This window comes from Labrus mixtus, chromosome 13 (assembly GCF_963584025.1).
Source record: "Labrus mixtus chromosome 13, fLabMix1.1, whole genome shotgun sequence".
Taxonomy (NCBI): domain Eukaryota; kingdom Metazoa; phylum Chordata; class Actinopteri; order Labriformes; family Labridae; genus Labrus; species Labrus mixtus.
Genome location: NC_083624.1, coordinates 19,037,555 through 19,054,416, shown reverse-complemented (window position 1 = coordinate 19,054,416; position 16,862 = coordinate 19,037,555). Strand labels below are relative to the sequence as shown.

Sequence of the window (16,862 nt, the reverse complement as noted above, 5' to 3'; positions counted from 1 at the left end):
TTTTCTCTGACTACACCGTCGTTATTCAACTGTTTCATCACAGGGTAGTAGGACTCCTCGTGAGGGGTGTAATGCCCCCTTAGACTCCATCAGGTCCACTTCACCATGTTCCTCTAACTCTAACATGTGTCTCTAGTCTGTCTACAAACCCCCCCAATGATGAGAAAAGTCTATCCTCTCCGTCTTTTACCTGCTCCACTTTTCAGAAAATGTGTGCTCAAACAGGCTGTTTGGAGATTTTCCCTTCATGACATCACAAAGGGCAGTAACCCCTCCCCCAGGTGACACTCCCACAGCTAGGTGTTTGTTCTGCCCTCTGAGTCTGCCTTCTCACCGTAAACAATAGGACATCGAGCGAGAAAGCCTGAGACACCCAAGCCCTTCCAGAGAGGGGGCGTGGTCAGACACAGCTCATTTACATTTAAAGGTACAGAGACAGAAACAGCCTGTTCTGAGCAGGGCTGAAACAGAGGGGTTTATAGACATGATCAAATACAGGATCAGAGTGGATTTAGAACAAGAAACTTCACACACATGTTTTGGGGAGCTCTGAGACTTATTTACACTGGTTGAAGAGGAGGAGGATATGTGACCTTTAAATCTTCATTCAGGTCCTTAGTGAGTTCAGTCCTGCAGCAGGAGTGTCTGTTTACCTGCAGGCTGCAGAGGCAGATCATGCTGTACATCATCTGAGTGACACAGAAACAATGGCGGAAGTTGTGGAAGGGGTTGTTCTTGTAGTTGTCGTGGATACAAAGCTGCAGAGAGAGGAAGAAAACCAGGAGGTTTCAGACCTGTGTGTGTGTGTGTTCGATAACTTAATGAAATAAAATGATCATGCAGGAGGTTCACGTCTCACCAGCCATCTCTTGAGCGTGATGGGGTTGATGTTGAAGTCTTTGACCAGGCCGAGGTCATGGTACATGTGCTCCAGACAGCTCAGCATCTTACACAACAGAGGAACCAATAAATGACGCGCCTGCATTTTATCATAGCTCTACTAGACACAGTTTTCTTTTCGTCGTATTTGACCATTTATCTTTTTTTTATGACTCGAGCCTTGCCACACTTTTTGTATCAGCTGATATACGTGTCATGTTTTTCCTGTGAGATGCACACTTATCAGATTTCTCCTGATGAGTGGGCTAAGTTCATGTCCTAACCTTCCAGCTGCCAGAAGGGCCTTACTTTATTTCAAAATAAAAGCACACAGCAAGTAAAGTACGCTCAGCTTAAGGCAGGACAACATTTCAAAATAAAGCCTAACAAATGTTCTTAGTGTAGCAGCTCTTTGGTCCAGTCAGTTCAGGGTTATTAAGATAAGACATTTACTTCACACTATTGAACGACTGTGAAGAAATAAAAAACAACATTTAAAGTATTTAAAGTTTGGTATCTGACAGTCGTGACCTTGATGGAGGAATGAGTGGATTAATCAGGATGTTAGTCTCACCTCGTTGGGCTCCCACTGCCAAGCATCGAATGTGGGCAATCTAAGAGCTTCTACTGTCTCCTTAGAGAGGTGGTACTACACACACACACACACACACACAAAAAACACACACACACACAAGCAGGGAGAGGGAGACAGGGGAGGAGAGAGGGGGAGTGTGGGTGAGACGGGTTAAGCAGGATGGTCCGTCTTACCTCGTTGGCCTCCCACAGCCAGACGTCAAAGGCGGGTTTTTTGAGAGCGTCTATGGTCTGCATTGACAGCATGTACTGCAAGCGACAGAGCTCGCATTAACCCTGTCTGCACAAGCCTGCACCAGGGCCAAACATCTCTACACACTAACACACACACACACACACACCTACGGCTAAGCTGAATAAAATCAACTTCATCACTTGTTTACTTTGTTTTCCTGAAGTCTTGAACAACATCTGCATTCTAAATGTAACACAGACGTAGATCGTGCAGGCTGTGACCTCATCCCTGCCTGCAAACTTTGAGTGTGTTGTGGCGTTGGATGAGATGATGATTAACTCACAGTGACCTACTGCACTGCATTGACTGATTTCTTGGAACAGATTCTAAACTTTATACAAGAAGAGGAAGTAGCCACTTTGACGTCATCGACCGCTTTGTGGAGAATCATTATCGAAGCGAAACGTGACCGAATTTAGAGAAGAGGCTGGAGAGGCGATCGAAGGGTTAACAAACACTAAAGCTGCAGGAATCTTACATCTCAGCGTGTTTTAAAGACAACCAAACACTACATACAATTTAGGTTTTGGTCTCCACACGCCACATGTCAATCATGAGAAGCCCCACCTTAAATCCTCCCCTCCTTTCTGTTTTTTTTTTATAGCCATTTTCACATCTGCACTCCTGAAAATATCTAGATAATTTCTGGAGGACTGCCCCTGTGAACGCACTATTAGACTCTAAACGAAACATTATTTACTAAATGAACTTCATGCTGTCTTAGAGTAGACTAGAAACTAGAGATTGAGACCATAAAGTCACAAGGGACATGTTTACTGTGAAGAAGAATTTTAGAACAGACTTTGATAAAACTGAATTTCTCTTACAACCAGTGGGTTCACCCCCTGCTGGACAATAAAGGACTTTACAGGTTTAAGGGCATTCCTGCAGAGGATCTATTAGAGGCTACATCCACTTCTTCCTTAGTCTATGGAGCAGGCACAGAGCGAACCTGATCTATAAAAATAACCACACACACGTCACACCTGTCACATCTTTATAACATATAAATCGTCACACTTTCGGCTAAAGGTAAATAAGGCAGCATGTGCTTTAGAACATTTGTTGCATGCTCTTCCTGGAAACACAGTAAAAATGGAGATGATATCTGCCTGACACCAGCAGACTCACCTGTTTCACACTACCACACAGAAGTGAACAGTGTGTGTGAGTGTGAGTGTGCAGACTTACCTTTGGGTAGGAGGGAACGTCTCTGCGAGGAGTCAGCTTCTTGTTGTCTTCCAGGAAGTTACTAAAAAAAACAAAACAACAGTTTCTCTATAACTCGTATCAACGCTAAGGTTTGCATGTGCAGGAAGCTTAACGGCACGTTTACAGATTCGATTTGATCCCAACCTGCAGGTAAAGCGTTAATGAGGTCGAGCTGCCCCCTGGGACTCCATCACTGTGTTAATGAACAACAGGAGGTGCAGACTCTCCTCTGCGCTCATTACGTCTCACTGATAAACACACCACAGAGACTCGGCCGTCACGGAGCAGAGATGAGCCTCTCACCTGTTGTTTCTGGACGCCATCTCCTCCCGCAGGTTTCTGATGTCGTTGCGACATTTCTCGATCTCCACCACCTTCATCCCCTCCACTGCAGAAAGACACAGACACATTTATTAAACCCACATGTCCTGAACATGAATTTAAAACGATTAACCCTTTGATACTTTGTGTTGCTGCAAACATGTGAAGTCTCCCTGTGCGTCTGCGGGTCATCAAGTTCAATCAGTAGGCGGTTCAATCATTTGATTTGCTTTATTGGCCTCTCGGCGCCCTCGGATGTTTGAGCAAACTGTGTCAGGTCTCAGCTTTCACAGCTCTGTCCAATGTTGGTATCTTGTTTCATTAAACCAATCAAACACTAACCCTGCACTCGCACAACAACAGAGAAAGAACTGAAAGCATAAAAACTACACATGGACTGTGAGTGAACAGATCAGTCATGACCCAGCAGTCAGATCTTTGATGATGTGCAAATCTGTAAATGCAACCACAATTTAAGGATACCACTGACTCTTTCAGCCCATGCAGCAGCAACATCGTCGTTAGTTCCTATCCTCTTATACAACCTGCAGGAGTGTGACTGGTCCTCAAATGCCCCCCTGTAGGCTACAGCGTCTGTTCAGTGTGTGTCCACTACAAGTTGTTGTTGTTGTCGCTGACAGGCTCAGGTTGTTATTCTCTGTCTGACACAATGACAGGAATAATCTCCCCCCGCCCCCAGGAAGAGGATTCTTTTAAACCAGAAGCAGTCTTTACCTCTCTCTCCTCAAAGCCACCAGACTCCTTTGACAAAAACAGAAATTCCATGTTGAGGAACACGAGTAGCTGCTCTATTGTTGCCTCCGTCATTCAGTTAGTTTGTGATACTGTGGACTGAGCCTTTCCATGGTGGGGTCGGATCCAAAGACAAGGACAAGTGTAACACACACGAGAGCACAAGGAATATAACTGATCCAAGGTAGACCAGCAAGCCCCATCTTCTACAAGGAAACATGACTTCTTTCATCAACGGAGTTTGGGGGCTTTACTTTTTAAAGATTTATTTCTGAGATTATTTTAGAGAGGACAGCTGATAGAGCTGAAAATCAGAAAGAGAGAGAGAGAGAGAGAGAGAGTGGAATGACATACAGGAAAGGAGCACAGGTTGGATTCAAACCTGGGCCGCCCGCTTTAAAGAGAGAAATGTAAAGGATGTTTCAGACGTCAAAACATCCTCTCTCTCTTTAACATAAAGGCCTTTCTGTAATGTTGTAATGTTTCTGTAATGTTGTCAAAGGATGTTTCAGACGTCAAAACATCCTCTCTCTCTTTAACATAAAGGCCTTTCTGTAATGTTGTCAGACATTATCTGAGCAAAAACAAGAAGTTCTTGTGGTCGCTCTTTGATAAGGCGCTGTCTCTAAAGGTGTCATGTTTTGCTTAGGCTACTTCAAGCTCCCACAGGTTAGTTTAGAACTGAAGAAGAAGCCTGTCGGAGGAGGAGAGGTGAAACGTCTTCAAGATCTTCAAACGAGTCCAGTCGCCGTTGGATTACCGGATGGATGTTCCAGCAGTCGTGACATGATAAAATCTTTGTGCAGAAAACTCTCCGAGTGCCTCGTGAAGTTGAACGTGCGACTGAGAGGAGCAGCAGGGGGGTTTGGAGGACGTCTGAGAGTCGGTTGATTGAACTCTCTGGTGTCTCTCCGTGTCCTCCTCTGTCTGCCTCCTCGCTCGCTCTCTCTCATCACTCCACCTCCTCCTACTTCAACAGAAAAGGCTGCCTCCGACAACACTCCAGCTCCCATTGGAATAGGTGACCATGGCGACCGCGGTGATGAGAGGATGGAGGATCTGTGTGGGCGCCACGCTGTTGCTGTGGCAACCAGGTATCGAGGCGATCGGCATGCTCGTGTGAAGTGGCTCTGCGTCAGATGTGAAACTACTACAGGAGTTCGGCCTGCAGGGAGAGTGGGCACTGAGAAGTATCAGTTTTAATTTATGATGGCGTTGGTTCTGCAGGGACCTTCTCATCTTCCTGTGGTTCTTAACCACATCAGCAGCGTGTTTTTAAACCGGGCAGCTACAGTTTAGTCTGAATGCAGAATAAAAATTCTCATATCCTAAATTCAGAGCATCTTAATGTCAGTTTTTATTGCCTGTGGAAAATGTTTTTTTGGATTATCATTTTGTATTTATGGATCGTGCTCTTCGTCCTTTAGCTGTAAACCTTCCAGATGAAGTCTCAAACAGCCCCTCTGCATCTCAGGCTTTTTTCTTTTCAAGGTCTCCTCCTCTTAAGAACAAACACTCCTTGATTTAGAAAACAGCAAACACAATCGCTGAGGCAGTTTTTTGGACTGTGGCTCTCTCCGGCTGGTGTCTCAAAGGCTCCTCTGGTTTGAGAACATTACACACTCCTGAGACAAGACATGATGAATGAAATCAGATTTTCCTGCGCAAACATTCTCCTTAAATAAAACAAACATGTCGACATTTCAGCACTGCGCACACACCTGTGGAATCTCTCACACTTTGATTCCACAGAAAGCTGCTTGAGTGGAGTCGGGGAAATCACCATGGTGACAGAAGCAGACTCAGGTCATGTTGTCTTGGCGACTGAGAGGGTCATTATGAAATTTCAGCTGCATCACGTGTTCACACATACACACACACGCACACACACACACACACACATGTTCATAGTCAGAAGGAGACAACAGATTGTCGGTGACACGCTAAGGTGTGTGTGACGACATGCAATCTGGTGTGTGTGTGTGAATGCATGATGGGAGATTGGGTCGGGGGGGGGGGGGGGGGGGGGGGGGACAGATGATGCATGAAACTCAGCCCACACACATGTAGAAACACCGACACATACATGTTTGCGTGGGTGCTTCTCACACAGCGGTGTTACATCACGTCACGATCCTCGACACTCTGCGGAGGATTTTCGCCTTAAAGATGTGATTATGACATCTTTGGAAGGCTTCTTTCAGAGCTGTGTACACCTCTGTTAATCCATTCATCCGTTAATCATTCTTTTAACTTTGATTAATTTCAAAATTAATTTCGAAATCTATAGCTCCATAAATGTGTTTTAGTTACTGTACAAACACGATTTTTGCAAGGTAATAGGATGCTGAGGTGTATAACCTGCAGTTTTTCGAGTGTCCACCAGAGGCTGGCTGCAGAAGCACAGGAAGTCACATACACACCCATTCAAAAAGCCTGTTTTTACAGCAGAGATTAACATGTTTACAGCCTGGTTCAAAAAAACAAATAGGTCTGATTTGCTCATGTCTCGATCAACACACACTGTACGGGGGGTGAATGTTTTGATGACTCATCCGTTTTGATTTGATGAAGGATGAGAGTTATTCACAATAAGGCGTGTAGCTGACCTGAGTAGTGCAAAGACATGCTCGTTAACTGGAGACTCTAAATTATCTGTAGGTGTGAATGTGAGTGTGGCTGGTTGTTTGTCTCTATATGTCAGCCCTGTGATTGACAGGTGAACAGTCCAGGGTATAGCCCCGCCACTCACCCTTAATCATGCTTTAAATGCAAACAAATCAAAGATGGATCTAAAGGTGCACGTTAAACCAGACAACAGACCGATCTGTAGTTCACTCTCGGTGAGGTGCTTCTGCAGCGCACAGATGGAAAACTCCACCAATCATGCAATCGAGCTGCAGATTTGTTTAGTCTGCAGACTTGATGTTAAACTCACATATTTAATCTGACCTTTAAATCTTTAATCTCAGCCTCAGGAGGAAGGTAATGGATGTAATGATTACAAAACCATCACTGATTAAATGTTCCAAAAGCAGCCGAGAACACCGAGACCTATATAATAATAAAATAAAGATGACGGCAGAACAGTGCAGAGAGCCCCGCCACCTTTTATTGATTGCATTTTATAACTGTTATCTTGAGGGAATTGGTACCAGGTGCCAAAATGCCAGCAGGTACGAACTATGTAAACTCTGCCTGCATGTGAGAGAGAGAGAGAGAGAGAGAGAGAGCGAGCAGTTCGGCAGGCTCAGAGGAACAAACTTCCTCCTCACAGTTCATAAAACAACAAAACCGAAGGAGAAAGTGATAATGGACAGCTGAGGAGGTGTGAGACCCCGGGGCGGTCCATCATATAAGTGTGGGGACGGTAATAAATTCACTGTTAACGGTGTGGTCAATGTTCAGTAAACTAAAAACACGAGGTCAACAGCCTCTGCAAGGAGTGTAAGCAGATCACGTTACCTGCTCTGCTGAGACTAATCAAATCGCGGCGTCTTCAACTGTGCGGCGACACAAGTTCAGACAACATGCAGCGAGAGCGTGCAGAGATGTCTTCTGTAAGCTAGGGCTGTCACTAAACCAGGATTATAAACTTCAAGATAATGCTCATTAAAATCAATCTATATTGATACCAGAAGTCCTCGACGACCCAGCACTGTGTCATTTTTGTTTTTACTGTCTGTACAAAAACAATAATATTTTAATAACACAATATTTTTAAAAAGCGTGCAGGAGTTTGTCTGCAATTTTTGCTAATTAAGAAAAAAAATGACCCAGTGGTGGGTCAGTGTTGGGTTGCATATTGTCCGGACAGTGGATAGAGTCGGATATCAACGACATGGAGAGTGTGGAATGAAATGCAGGGAAAGGAGCCACAGGTCGGATTTGAACCCGGGCTGCTCACTTATAGGACTACAGCCTCTGTACACGGGGCACGCACACCAACCACTCATCCACTGACACCCCTTGACTGTCTTATGAAGTGTGAGTCAAATGAAGCTCTGGAGCAAGTTCAGTCAAGACGACTAAATATTTGCCACACGATCGGGTCCATCTCTCGTTCATCCCTCTCACGCACGCTCACATTTCAGCTGTCATCCTCGAGGTGTCATTTTCCGGGGCTGTGATTGGGTAATCAGCTGGCCTCATCTAACCAATGGCATGACGTTCCTCCCTCATTGTCAGCCTGTCAACGTTCTGCTCCTCTTTTAAATATGTTTCTTTCTCTGCCTTTAGTTCCTTCATGCCGATGTCTCATGCGCCCCTCGTCCTCCCCATCACCGCCCGTCTTCACAGAATCATCATCCATCAACTTTTCACCCATCCGGTCCCAACAAGTCATCAGCCTCACCACCACCAGGGTCTGGACTCAAGCCTGATTGAAGTGTCAGTACTTTTCGATAAAGATCAACAGTGACCTTCCACTTTTTTACGGCAGCTTCTGGTTCTAGGAGTAAATTTCCACATTTAAATCCTGACATTTCACAAAATCCGGGAAACTTTTCTACATTTGAACAAGCTGGTTTGTTTAGAACTCACAGAGCTACAGCGTCACTACAACAAAACAACCAGCGTTTCCACAGAGTAGCCCTGAAATAGAAACTCTTTAGGATCCATATCGTCCGATAACATCTGCTGTAAATAAACATTTTTTTTGGTATCTTTCCTCTCATAAATCAGTCACCTGTCCGTGAGCAGATCAGCTGAGGACAGTGTGTGTTGTAAGTGGTGTGTAAACATGACGGCGGCGTTTTATGGTGGGAACAGACTCACGCTCGACTCTCTTTTCCAACATGGCGAGACGGTTTGTGACCTCGGTCTTCAGCTCGTTGATTTTGAATGCCCTGCAGAGATAGAGAGAGAGAGAGAGAGAGAGAGAGAGATGATTATCAGGATCTGAGACTTTGATCTTTATGGCTCTAAACGGTGTTGTTGTGAATCTTTACACCTCTCTGCTGCAGGTGAATGTTTACACCTGTTTGAAGTATCAAATGAAGTCTTTCCAAATAACCCTGCGCTGCTCTAGCGCTTGGTAAGGTGACGACTCTAGTCTGCACATATTTATTTCTTATATATCTAAAGGACCTTTCAGATAGGACGCTGTGTGTACAAGCAAAAAGCAGCTGCGCACGTTGCTATGTGACCAAAACAATAGTCGGGAAAATAGTTACTTTTGAGGAGGAGACGAGCAGAGAAGAAGAAGTTTGTTTTCATCAATCCTCAGGACACGACAGGATGTGGGAGAGTTTAGGCTCGTCCAGGAGCTGCAGCTCTACAACGACCACTTCACGAATTTGACACACATCTCATATCTGGCAAACCGAGGGGCGTCCAAAACGGTGCCTTAAAACCGCCTACCTTCTCTGGTCCAAACAAATCCAGATCATTCAGGACCAGAATCTAAAGTTAGAAGGAGGACATACTGGCTGCTGCATTGTTGTCAGAGAAGCCAGCACTTCAACATGTTTCCTTAATGTCTGATCATATAGTAAGGTCACTTTATCATCTCACTCACTACACATCTTACTGATTGGACCTTTAATTTCCCCTCTAGGGATGAATAAAGTACTAATGATTCTGATTTAGATTAATATCCTGCATGTTGGATCTGATGGTGTGCTGCATCTTTCCCTCTCCCGTCCTGTCCGATGAACATATGCTCTATCACATCAAAGTGTGAATCGATGATTTATCAACCAGTGTCTCCCAGTAAGGCTCCCTGTGCTGGTTGTTTGAAGTGAGAGCCGATGCAGTGAAGTCATGATCAGAATCGCTGATCGTAAATGCTGCAGCCCTGCAGAGAAAACCTTGTAACTGTTATTTTGAAGGATTAATTGCTCCGGTATAAATCAAGGCCGCCCTTCAGACTCCTGAGATTATGAAACAGAGAGGAAACCTCTTACAGTAAAAACGTCACTGACGGTAAAACTGATTACGGTAAAACTGATTACGGTAAGAAGAGGATTATTAGAGCCGATTTATTAGAAGTGTTGGAGTAATGTTATGTAACCAACAGCTTCCCCATTTAATGTACGTCGTATGAGACTGCTAACATCCATGTTACAGAAACATGGCGTGACCAGTTATTATAAAAAGACTCAGATGGCTCCAAACAAGGCTGCTTGATTCTGGTCGTGACCACGAGCAGCCATGACTGTTTCATGCTTTCAGTTTGAAAGATTCTGTTTGCACATTTATCTCACTCATGCTGCTAGAAAAAGTGATTTTATTGGGTTAGTCGGACTAAAACTGCACTTTTAAAATGCACTCAAATACTCAATGGCAACACAGTTGGACTAACACGCCTTGATAAAGCACTTTTGAGTCGATAAACTGTGCACCTCAATCGGGCCCAAACTGATCTGAGCATGCTCCAAGTTCAAGTGCCGGGCTTTGACCCAGAAGTTTTGAACTATGCAGCTGCTTAGCACAGCAGAAAACGTGTTGTCGTCTTAAGCTAGAAGGACAGCGTGCAGAACATGTGTACCAAAAGTAAAGCGTACAGTATGTACAAGAAATGTGCAGAGCTGTAAACTTGTAACCACATACAACTTGTTAGCGAGGTGAAGTGGAAGAACGTCCAATAGTGACTAGCTGAAACGGGGAATATCGCCACCTACTGTAGCGGAGTCGGACATTCTTCTGTCAATTAATTGAATGTACGTCGATGCATTTTCTACATTTCTACAAACCACTTATCAGACGCTTTTATCAAAAGAGACGAACATCAGAGAGTAAAAACAACACAAGCGAGGTTCCAGAGAGGAGGAGACAATGACAGGAAGTGTAAACAAACAGCTTTAAGTCTGATCAGACACACAGGTGCTGACAGGAAGTGACCAGAGGCACAACATCAACAGCTGTTCTTGTTCTATAAACTGGGACGAGGATCAGTCGTCCGATGTGATGGTCAATCGAGCTTTAACTGTGCATGAAAGTGTACAGATTGAGAATCTTTGCTGCAGAATTTTTTTTTTTAAAGTCTGTTTCTGCAGCTTGCGATTAATGAACGTCTCACACCGACCCTGCAGTAGTTAATTCATGCATTAAAGATAACGCTACTAACAGTTAATGATTGACGCAGGAGCTTTAAGTAGGACTAAGAGAATCACCAAGTTCTAATCTTTTGTTTACAAAACGTCTCTGTGTATGAAAAGATCCCAAACCGACCCTGCAACTTGATTAATCATAAATAAATTATTCAGACAGCATACCAGCAGGATTATGACGCAGGCTTTTTGACGTGTAAACGCAGCTGATTAGTGTCCCTCTGATCACTATCAGCAGTTAATAGGTGTGCTTTAAAAATGGATTGCATAAACCGCAAGGTGAACCGTCAGTGAGCAGAAAATCAAAGTTGATTTTTCAGGCTGGTCTTAACAAAACAAGACAAGAACAATAATGTAATAGAAGCTTAAAGCTGTGATTTACAGCGACTCAAACACTAATCAGAGACCGTCTGCACACGTCTGAACGGCCACAGATTAAAGAGTTAACAGAGAAAGTGTGAGCACAATCAGTCCGCTGCTTACCTTGAAAACTGCTCGGCCACTTGCGTCAGTACATTCTGAAAGAGTTCCTCTTTATCTGCAGAGAGAGAGAAAGTGTGGAGCTGTTACATATACACACACCCACCTACACACACACTCACACACACAGTGTCAACACACCGAAGGACCACACACACTCAGGTATAAACAGGTTTGATCCCACAGAGGCAGATTTATCGCTATAAACACAAAAGAAAAAGTGCGGAGAGTTAATGTTCCTTACTCGCTCGCACTCCGTTTCTGCTTCACAAACACACCGTCATGAAAACACGCAGAGTTTGTTTTAGCCAATCGCAGAGCATCAGACGGCCCAAGCAACAGATGGCCGAGGCGGCAGAGTGAGAAGACAAACGATAAATAAAATGTGCCTCCTCTCCTCTGCTCGCTCGGCACAGACGAGAGGAACCGGCTGACAGCTTGATGTGTTAACAAGCCCCTTCTGATTCCTTTTCCCACACAGCCGCAGCACACAAACAAAGCCCTGCCATTGGACCACAGCTCTACTGTTGTGGCCAAAGTCCAACGCGGTGTGCCAATAATTTCTCAGCTACGAGAAATTGTAAAAAAGAAAAGAGGAAAGGATATTGTTCTGGCGGTGGCGGCTATTACATTGTGTCACTCACATTCCTTCTTTGATGCAGGAATCAGAGGTCAGAGCAGACTGAAAACAGAGTTGTTAAAAAAAATTCCTCTCTGTGATTAATTAAGCCGCTGCAGCTGGAGTGACTCAGAGGACTGGATCGCTGCAGGCAGGCAGCTCTCAGGTGACACACAAAACGCCATCATGTCTTTACACAAGCTATGTCACTTTAAAAACGTGTTTTTATTATCGACTTAATATGAAAAATGGAGGAGGCCTCTTCCTTTAAAAGTGAAGCCATCGGCGAGCAGGGGGAATTTCGGCTGTAGACAACCTGCTCATGACTGGAGTTGTAAAGTGCGTCTGCATTTTCTATTCAGAGGAGCTGCATATCGCCATTTTACACGAGGATGGAGACCGAGTTGTTTTCAAAAGTTTGCACTCTTGAACCTGTTTTAAGAAAGTTGTGTATTAAGGGGGGGCTGTGGCTCAGGGGTAGAGTCAGATGATTCCCAACCGGAGAGAGTTTGGGGTTTGATCCCCAGCTCCTGCAGCTACATGTCCGATGTTTCCTTGGGCAAGACAGTTAACCCTAAGTTGCTCCAGCTGCTTCATCAGTGGTGTGTGAATATGTATGAATGGATGAGTTAATGATTGTTGCTGATAAAAAAAAAACGTGATGAGGTTTGTTGTTGTGTTGCACGGACTGAGGAGGTCGGAGGAGTTTCCATAAAACGCTTTTTAAAGCTTTAACTGTGGAGAGAGAGATAAGTGGTTTTATAGATGTTTGTCAAGGTGTGTGTGTGCGTTTGTGTGTGTGTGTGTGTGTGTGTGTGTGTGTGTGGAAGGGCTTGGGTGGCTCAGGCTTCTCGCTCGATGTCCTATTATTTATGGTGAGAAGACAGACTCAGAGGGCAGAACAAACACCTAGCTGTGGGAGTGTCAGCCAACTGGGGGGAGGGGTTACTGCCCTTTGTGATGTCATGAAGGGAAAATCTCCAAACAGCCTGTTTGAGCACACATTTTCTGAAAAGTGGAGCAGGGAAAAGAGGGAGAGAATGGACTTTTCTCATCATTGGGGGGTTTGTACTAGGGACACATATTACGCGGAGTGATTAGTGCATGTTGTGCATGCACTAGGCCACCAGCGCCCCCAAAAACATGTTTGGACAAATATAATGAGCAGTCAGAAGTAGAAATCTGAAGCGGAAAAAGAAACAAGTCCCTTGACTAGTTTACAATGATTTGGGAAATATTCAGACAAACTGGACGAGAAGAATTTGACTGAATGTGTGGCAGGTTACCATGGTTACATGTGTGTTTGTTATAATAACAACAAGCTTCTCACACCTGTAACACTCTAACCTGCTGTCAGGCTCGAAGTTTAAGGTGTTTAAATCTCGATTTGAGAGGGTTTGTTTAGGTGTGTGTGTGTGTGTGTGTGTGTGTGTGTGTGTGTGTGTGGTTCCTGGAACTCACCAGCGAGCTCTCCTCCAGTCATTGGCACCACTCTGTACGGTGACCTTCAACACAACATGACAAACACACACACACACACGTACACACGCGCGCACACACACACACACACACACACACACACACACACACACACACACACACACACACAGGGTTAGTTCTGAGAGCAGAGCTGGTGTGACACTAAAATAAGTCCCTCATTCGTCCTCTGAGCAGGCACGCTGTAATTTTCCTGTCACTTACTTATACACACACAGACATAAACAGACTCATACACACACAGACACACAGACGTGCACATGAACACACACACGAACACACACACACACACACACACACACACACACACACACACACACACACACACACACTGTTTACAAGGAAGATTACCAACACTTAAATGATGTTTGACAAATAAAAGGTTTCAGATTCTCGAGAAAGATAAGATAACAAACTTACAAACACACACACACACACACACACACACACATACCCTCATGCCGACACACACACAAACACACATATTTTCATGCTCTTTATGTCCCTGCAGCTTGTGCAAACTGACGTCAGGTCTCAGATTTCCCGTTTGAAGTTAAACTGGGAGAGTTTATCTTTTCGTTTTGGTCAAAGTGGAAAATTTCAGATGACACCTCACAAGCTGCTGCCGTCGCTCTGAAGGTCACCGGGAGCCACAGCAACTTATTAAACTTCCACCTCAGATAATGAAACTTGTTGCATCGTCTTCTGATAAAATGGCAGTCATGGAATAAACCCCCTTTGAAGGAGAAACGTTGGCTCATTATGTACATATCTAAGGATCAAAAGAATAATAAGGTATAAACGGGTTTGGAATCGCTCGAGTAAAACAAAAAAATGGACCTGCACCTGATCAGAGTAATACCACTACGGAGGGTCGTCTGTTCCACCAAAAGGCTCAGATTGTTATTATAAGTGTGTGACAACCTTAGAGAAAGGATCCCTTGCAGGGACAGACCTTTTTGTGACAGAGGACGTTGATCTTTTATACAGAAAGCTCAGAGTGTGGTCGTAACAAACAACTTAAGTTTACTGTAACTCTTCTTCTGCTGCAGCTCAAACAGCAGCTCCAGTTTAACAAGCTACATGTCATTAGTTTCTGATTTAGTTGTTCATGTATCTGGTATTGCTTGTTACTGTAATAGTTCTTTGTAGGTTTTCAGTGTTTCCTGTTTTATTTTGTAGTTATTTCCCTCCATGTTTTACTTCCTGTCCTTGGGCGTTTTCCCTCCGGTTTGATAACCCTCGTCAGTTTCACCTGTCTTGTTTGTCACACCTGGTTTTGATGACCCCATGTCTATTCAGGCACTGTGTCATTCCCTTCCCTGTCAGTTCCTTATATGTCAACCTCTCTGTGTTAAGAGCCGTCAATCAGCTCAGCCAATCAATAACTCTAATCCTTCTTTAACCTCCCCCCCGTACAGTGTGTGCCGATCGAGATATGAGCTAATCAGACATATTTGTTTTTTTGAACCAGGCTGTAAACATGTTGATCTCTGCTGTAAAAATAGACTTTTTAGAATGGGTGTGTATGTGACTTCCTGTGCTTCTGCAGCCAGCCTCTAGTGGACACTCGAGGAACTGCATGATTTTGTTTTTGAACTGTCACAGCAGTTTCATTTTTCAACTCTGGAGGTTGCCGCTTGGCTAAAACCCTCATTTCAGCCTCGGCCTGAAACACTTCCCTTCAGCTGCTGTCTCTTTAAGACCCCCCCTCCCCTCCCCACTTTCTTATGATTGGCCAGCTCTCTAGAAACCTTTAAGGGGGGGGCATAACACTGCAGGGCTGCCAGGGGAGGGCTGCTCTCTAGAGCTAGAAGAGAGTCTATAAGAGGTTTTCAGCGGCTTACGTAGAGGCTTGCAGCCGTCCGTTTGTTTCATATCGGGGAACTATGGCGTGATTTGCAGAAAAAGCCGATTAGCGCCCTCTGCAGACTCATCATGGGATTACTCCAACATGTCTTTACCTCATGATCTGTAACTTTTCCCACGTTTAGTTTGGGCATCCAGCATTGTAACACTACACTTGAGTAACTGCAGGTTTTTTCACTTCTACTTTGGATTCATCTTGAGCACCGTTGGTTGCCTATTGGTGAAAACATGAAATGAATGTTTAAACCAATACACCAAATATTGGCCTTTACATGACAACAAGACTTCAGATGAACTCGGCTACAGTTTGTGTTTCTTCCTTATGAATCGTATATTTCACAGCAGCTCATCGTGGTCGTATATCAGCCAAGGAGAGGCGAGGACACGGGGATTTACAGCCAATCAGCAAATGTGTCCTTCAATCAAAGAGCCGGCTGCTGGACTCAACGAGGTTCTGTCAAACAATCAATTTATCAATAAAGACATCAATAGGGATACCTTTCTGAGTTGTGCGGCATGGTGGGGTCGATGGACACCATGGCCCCGGAAGAATCCAGCAGGGTCAGATTTGTGTTCCTGCATTCGGACAAAAAACACTCGTGAGGGTTTGTCTGGAAGTCAGCGCTAATACCTCCACCATCAGACTTTGTCATCCCACAACCACCGACGTCCTCATTCATACACGGCCTGCTCCGACCTCCACCTCAGTGGCAAGGAAGTGTGGACAACAGGAACGAGAGGAATACAAAAGAGAAATCCTTCCTGCATATTATCCCACATGCTCTTTGGTAAAGCGTCTCAAGATAACACTTGTTATAAATTGGCGCTATATAAATAATGATTGGTTGATGTGTGGCTGCTCGTTGTTTGTCTGAAACTCTGTAAACTGTGCTGCTGCCCGTCTCGACCAGGACACTCCTGAAGAAAGTTTATGTCCTGGTTAAATCAAAAATGAAAGTTAAACCCAGCAGTGTTGCTCCTGTTTTGAGCAGACACACAGAACTCTGTCAGTGTATTTTTCCTCACCTTTCATCGTGACATTCGCTTTAATTTGTTCTTCTTGGGGGAGTTTTTTGTTTTTATTGTAATCCAAACAGAGAGACGTGTTCAGAAGAGCTCAGACTTCTGCGTTACTTTGAACAATTCTTCTACGTGCAACTAAGAATCAAAGTGAGACACCTGGGCAGGTGTGTGTGAAGAGACTTCAGGTCATATACGTTCTCATCTAGGGTTGCAAAGGGGTGTAAAATTTCCAGTAAATTTTTGTTAAATTTCCGTAAACTTTCCCTTGGAAGTTAAGCTGGGGAATTTTGGAAATATTCCAAATTGGAATCTTTCCATGAGAATTATG

General features: G+C 44.4%; 1 protein-coding gene across 3 annotated transcripts in view; it reads right to left on the bottom strand.

Annotated features, from left to right (window-relative positions):
* The window catches only part of pde9aa (phosphodiesterase 9aa), a 31,897-nt gene that overhangs the window by 5,494 nt on the left and 9,541 nt on the right, over positions 1-16,862 (bottom strand). For 2 of the 3 annotated variants that reach the window (XM_061054019.1, XM_061054017.1), the window contains exons 3-11: positions 16,010-16,087; positions 13,607-13,650; positions 11,530-11,584; positions 8,771-8,841; positions 3,224-3,308; positions 2,900-2,960; positions 1,454-1,528; positions 860-946; positions 654-758 (exon numbers count right to left, since the gene is read on the bottom strand). In XM_061054019.1, the coding sequence (XP_060910002.1) occupies positions 654-758; positions 860-946; positions 1,454-1,528; positions 2,900-2,960; positions 3,224-3,308; positions 8,771-8,841; positions 11,530-11,584; positions 13,607-13,650; positions 16,010-16,087 (661 nt within the window). Of the gene's footprint in view, positions 1-653; positions 759-859; positions 947-1,453; positions 1,529-1,647; positions 1,723-2,899; positions 2,961-3,223; positions 3,309-8,770; positions 8,842-11,529; positions 11,585-13,606; positions 13,651-16,009; positions 16,088-16,862 lie in introns of all 3 variants that reach the window. The other variant, XM_061054018.1, reaches the window with a different exon arrangement.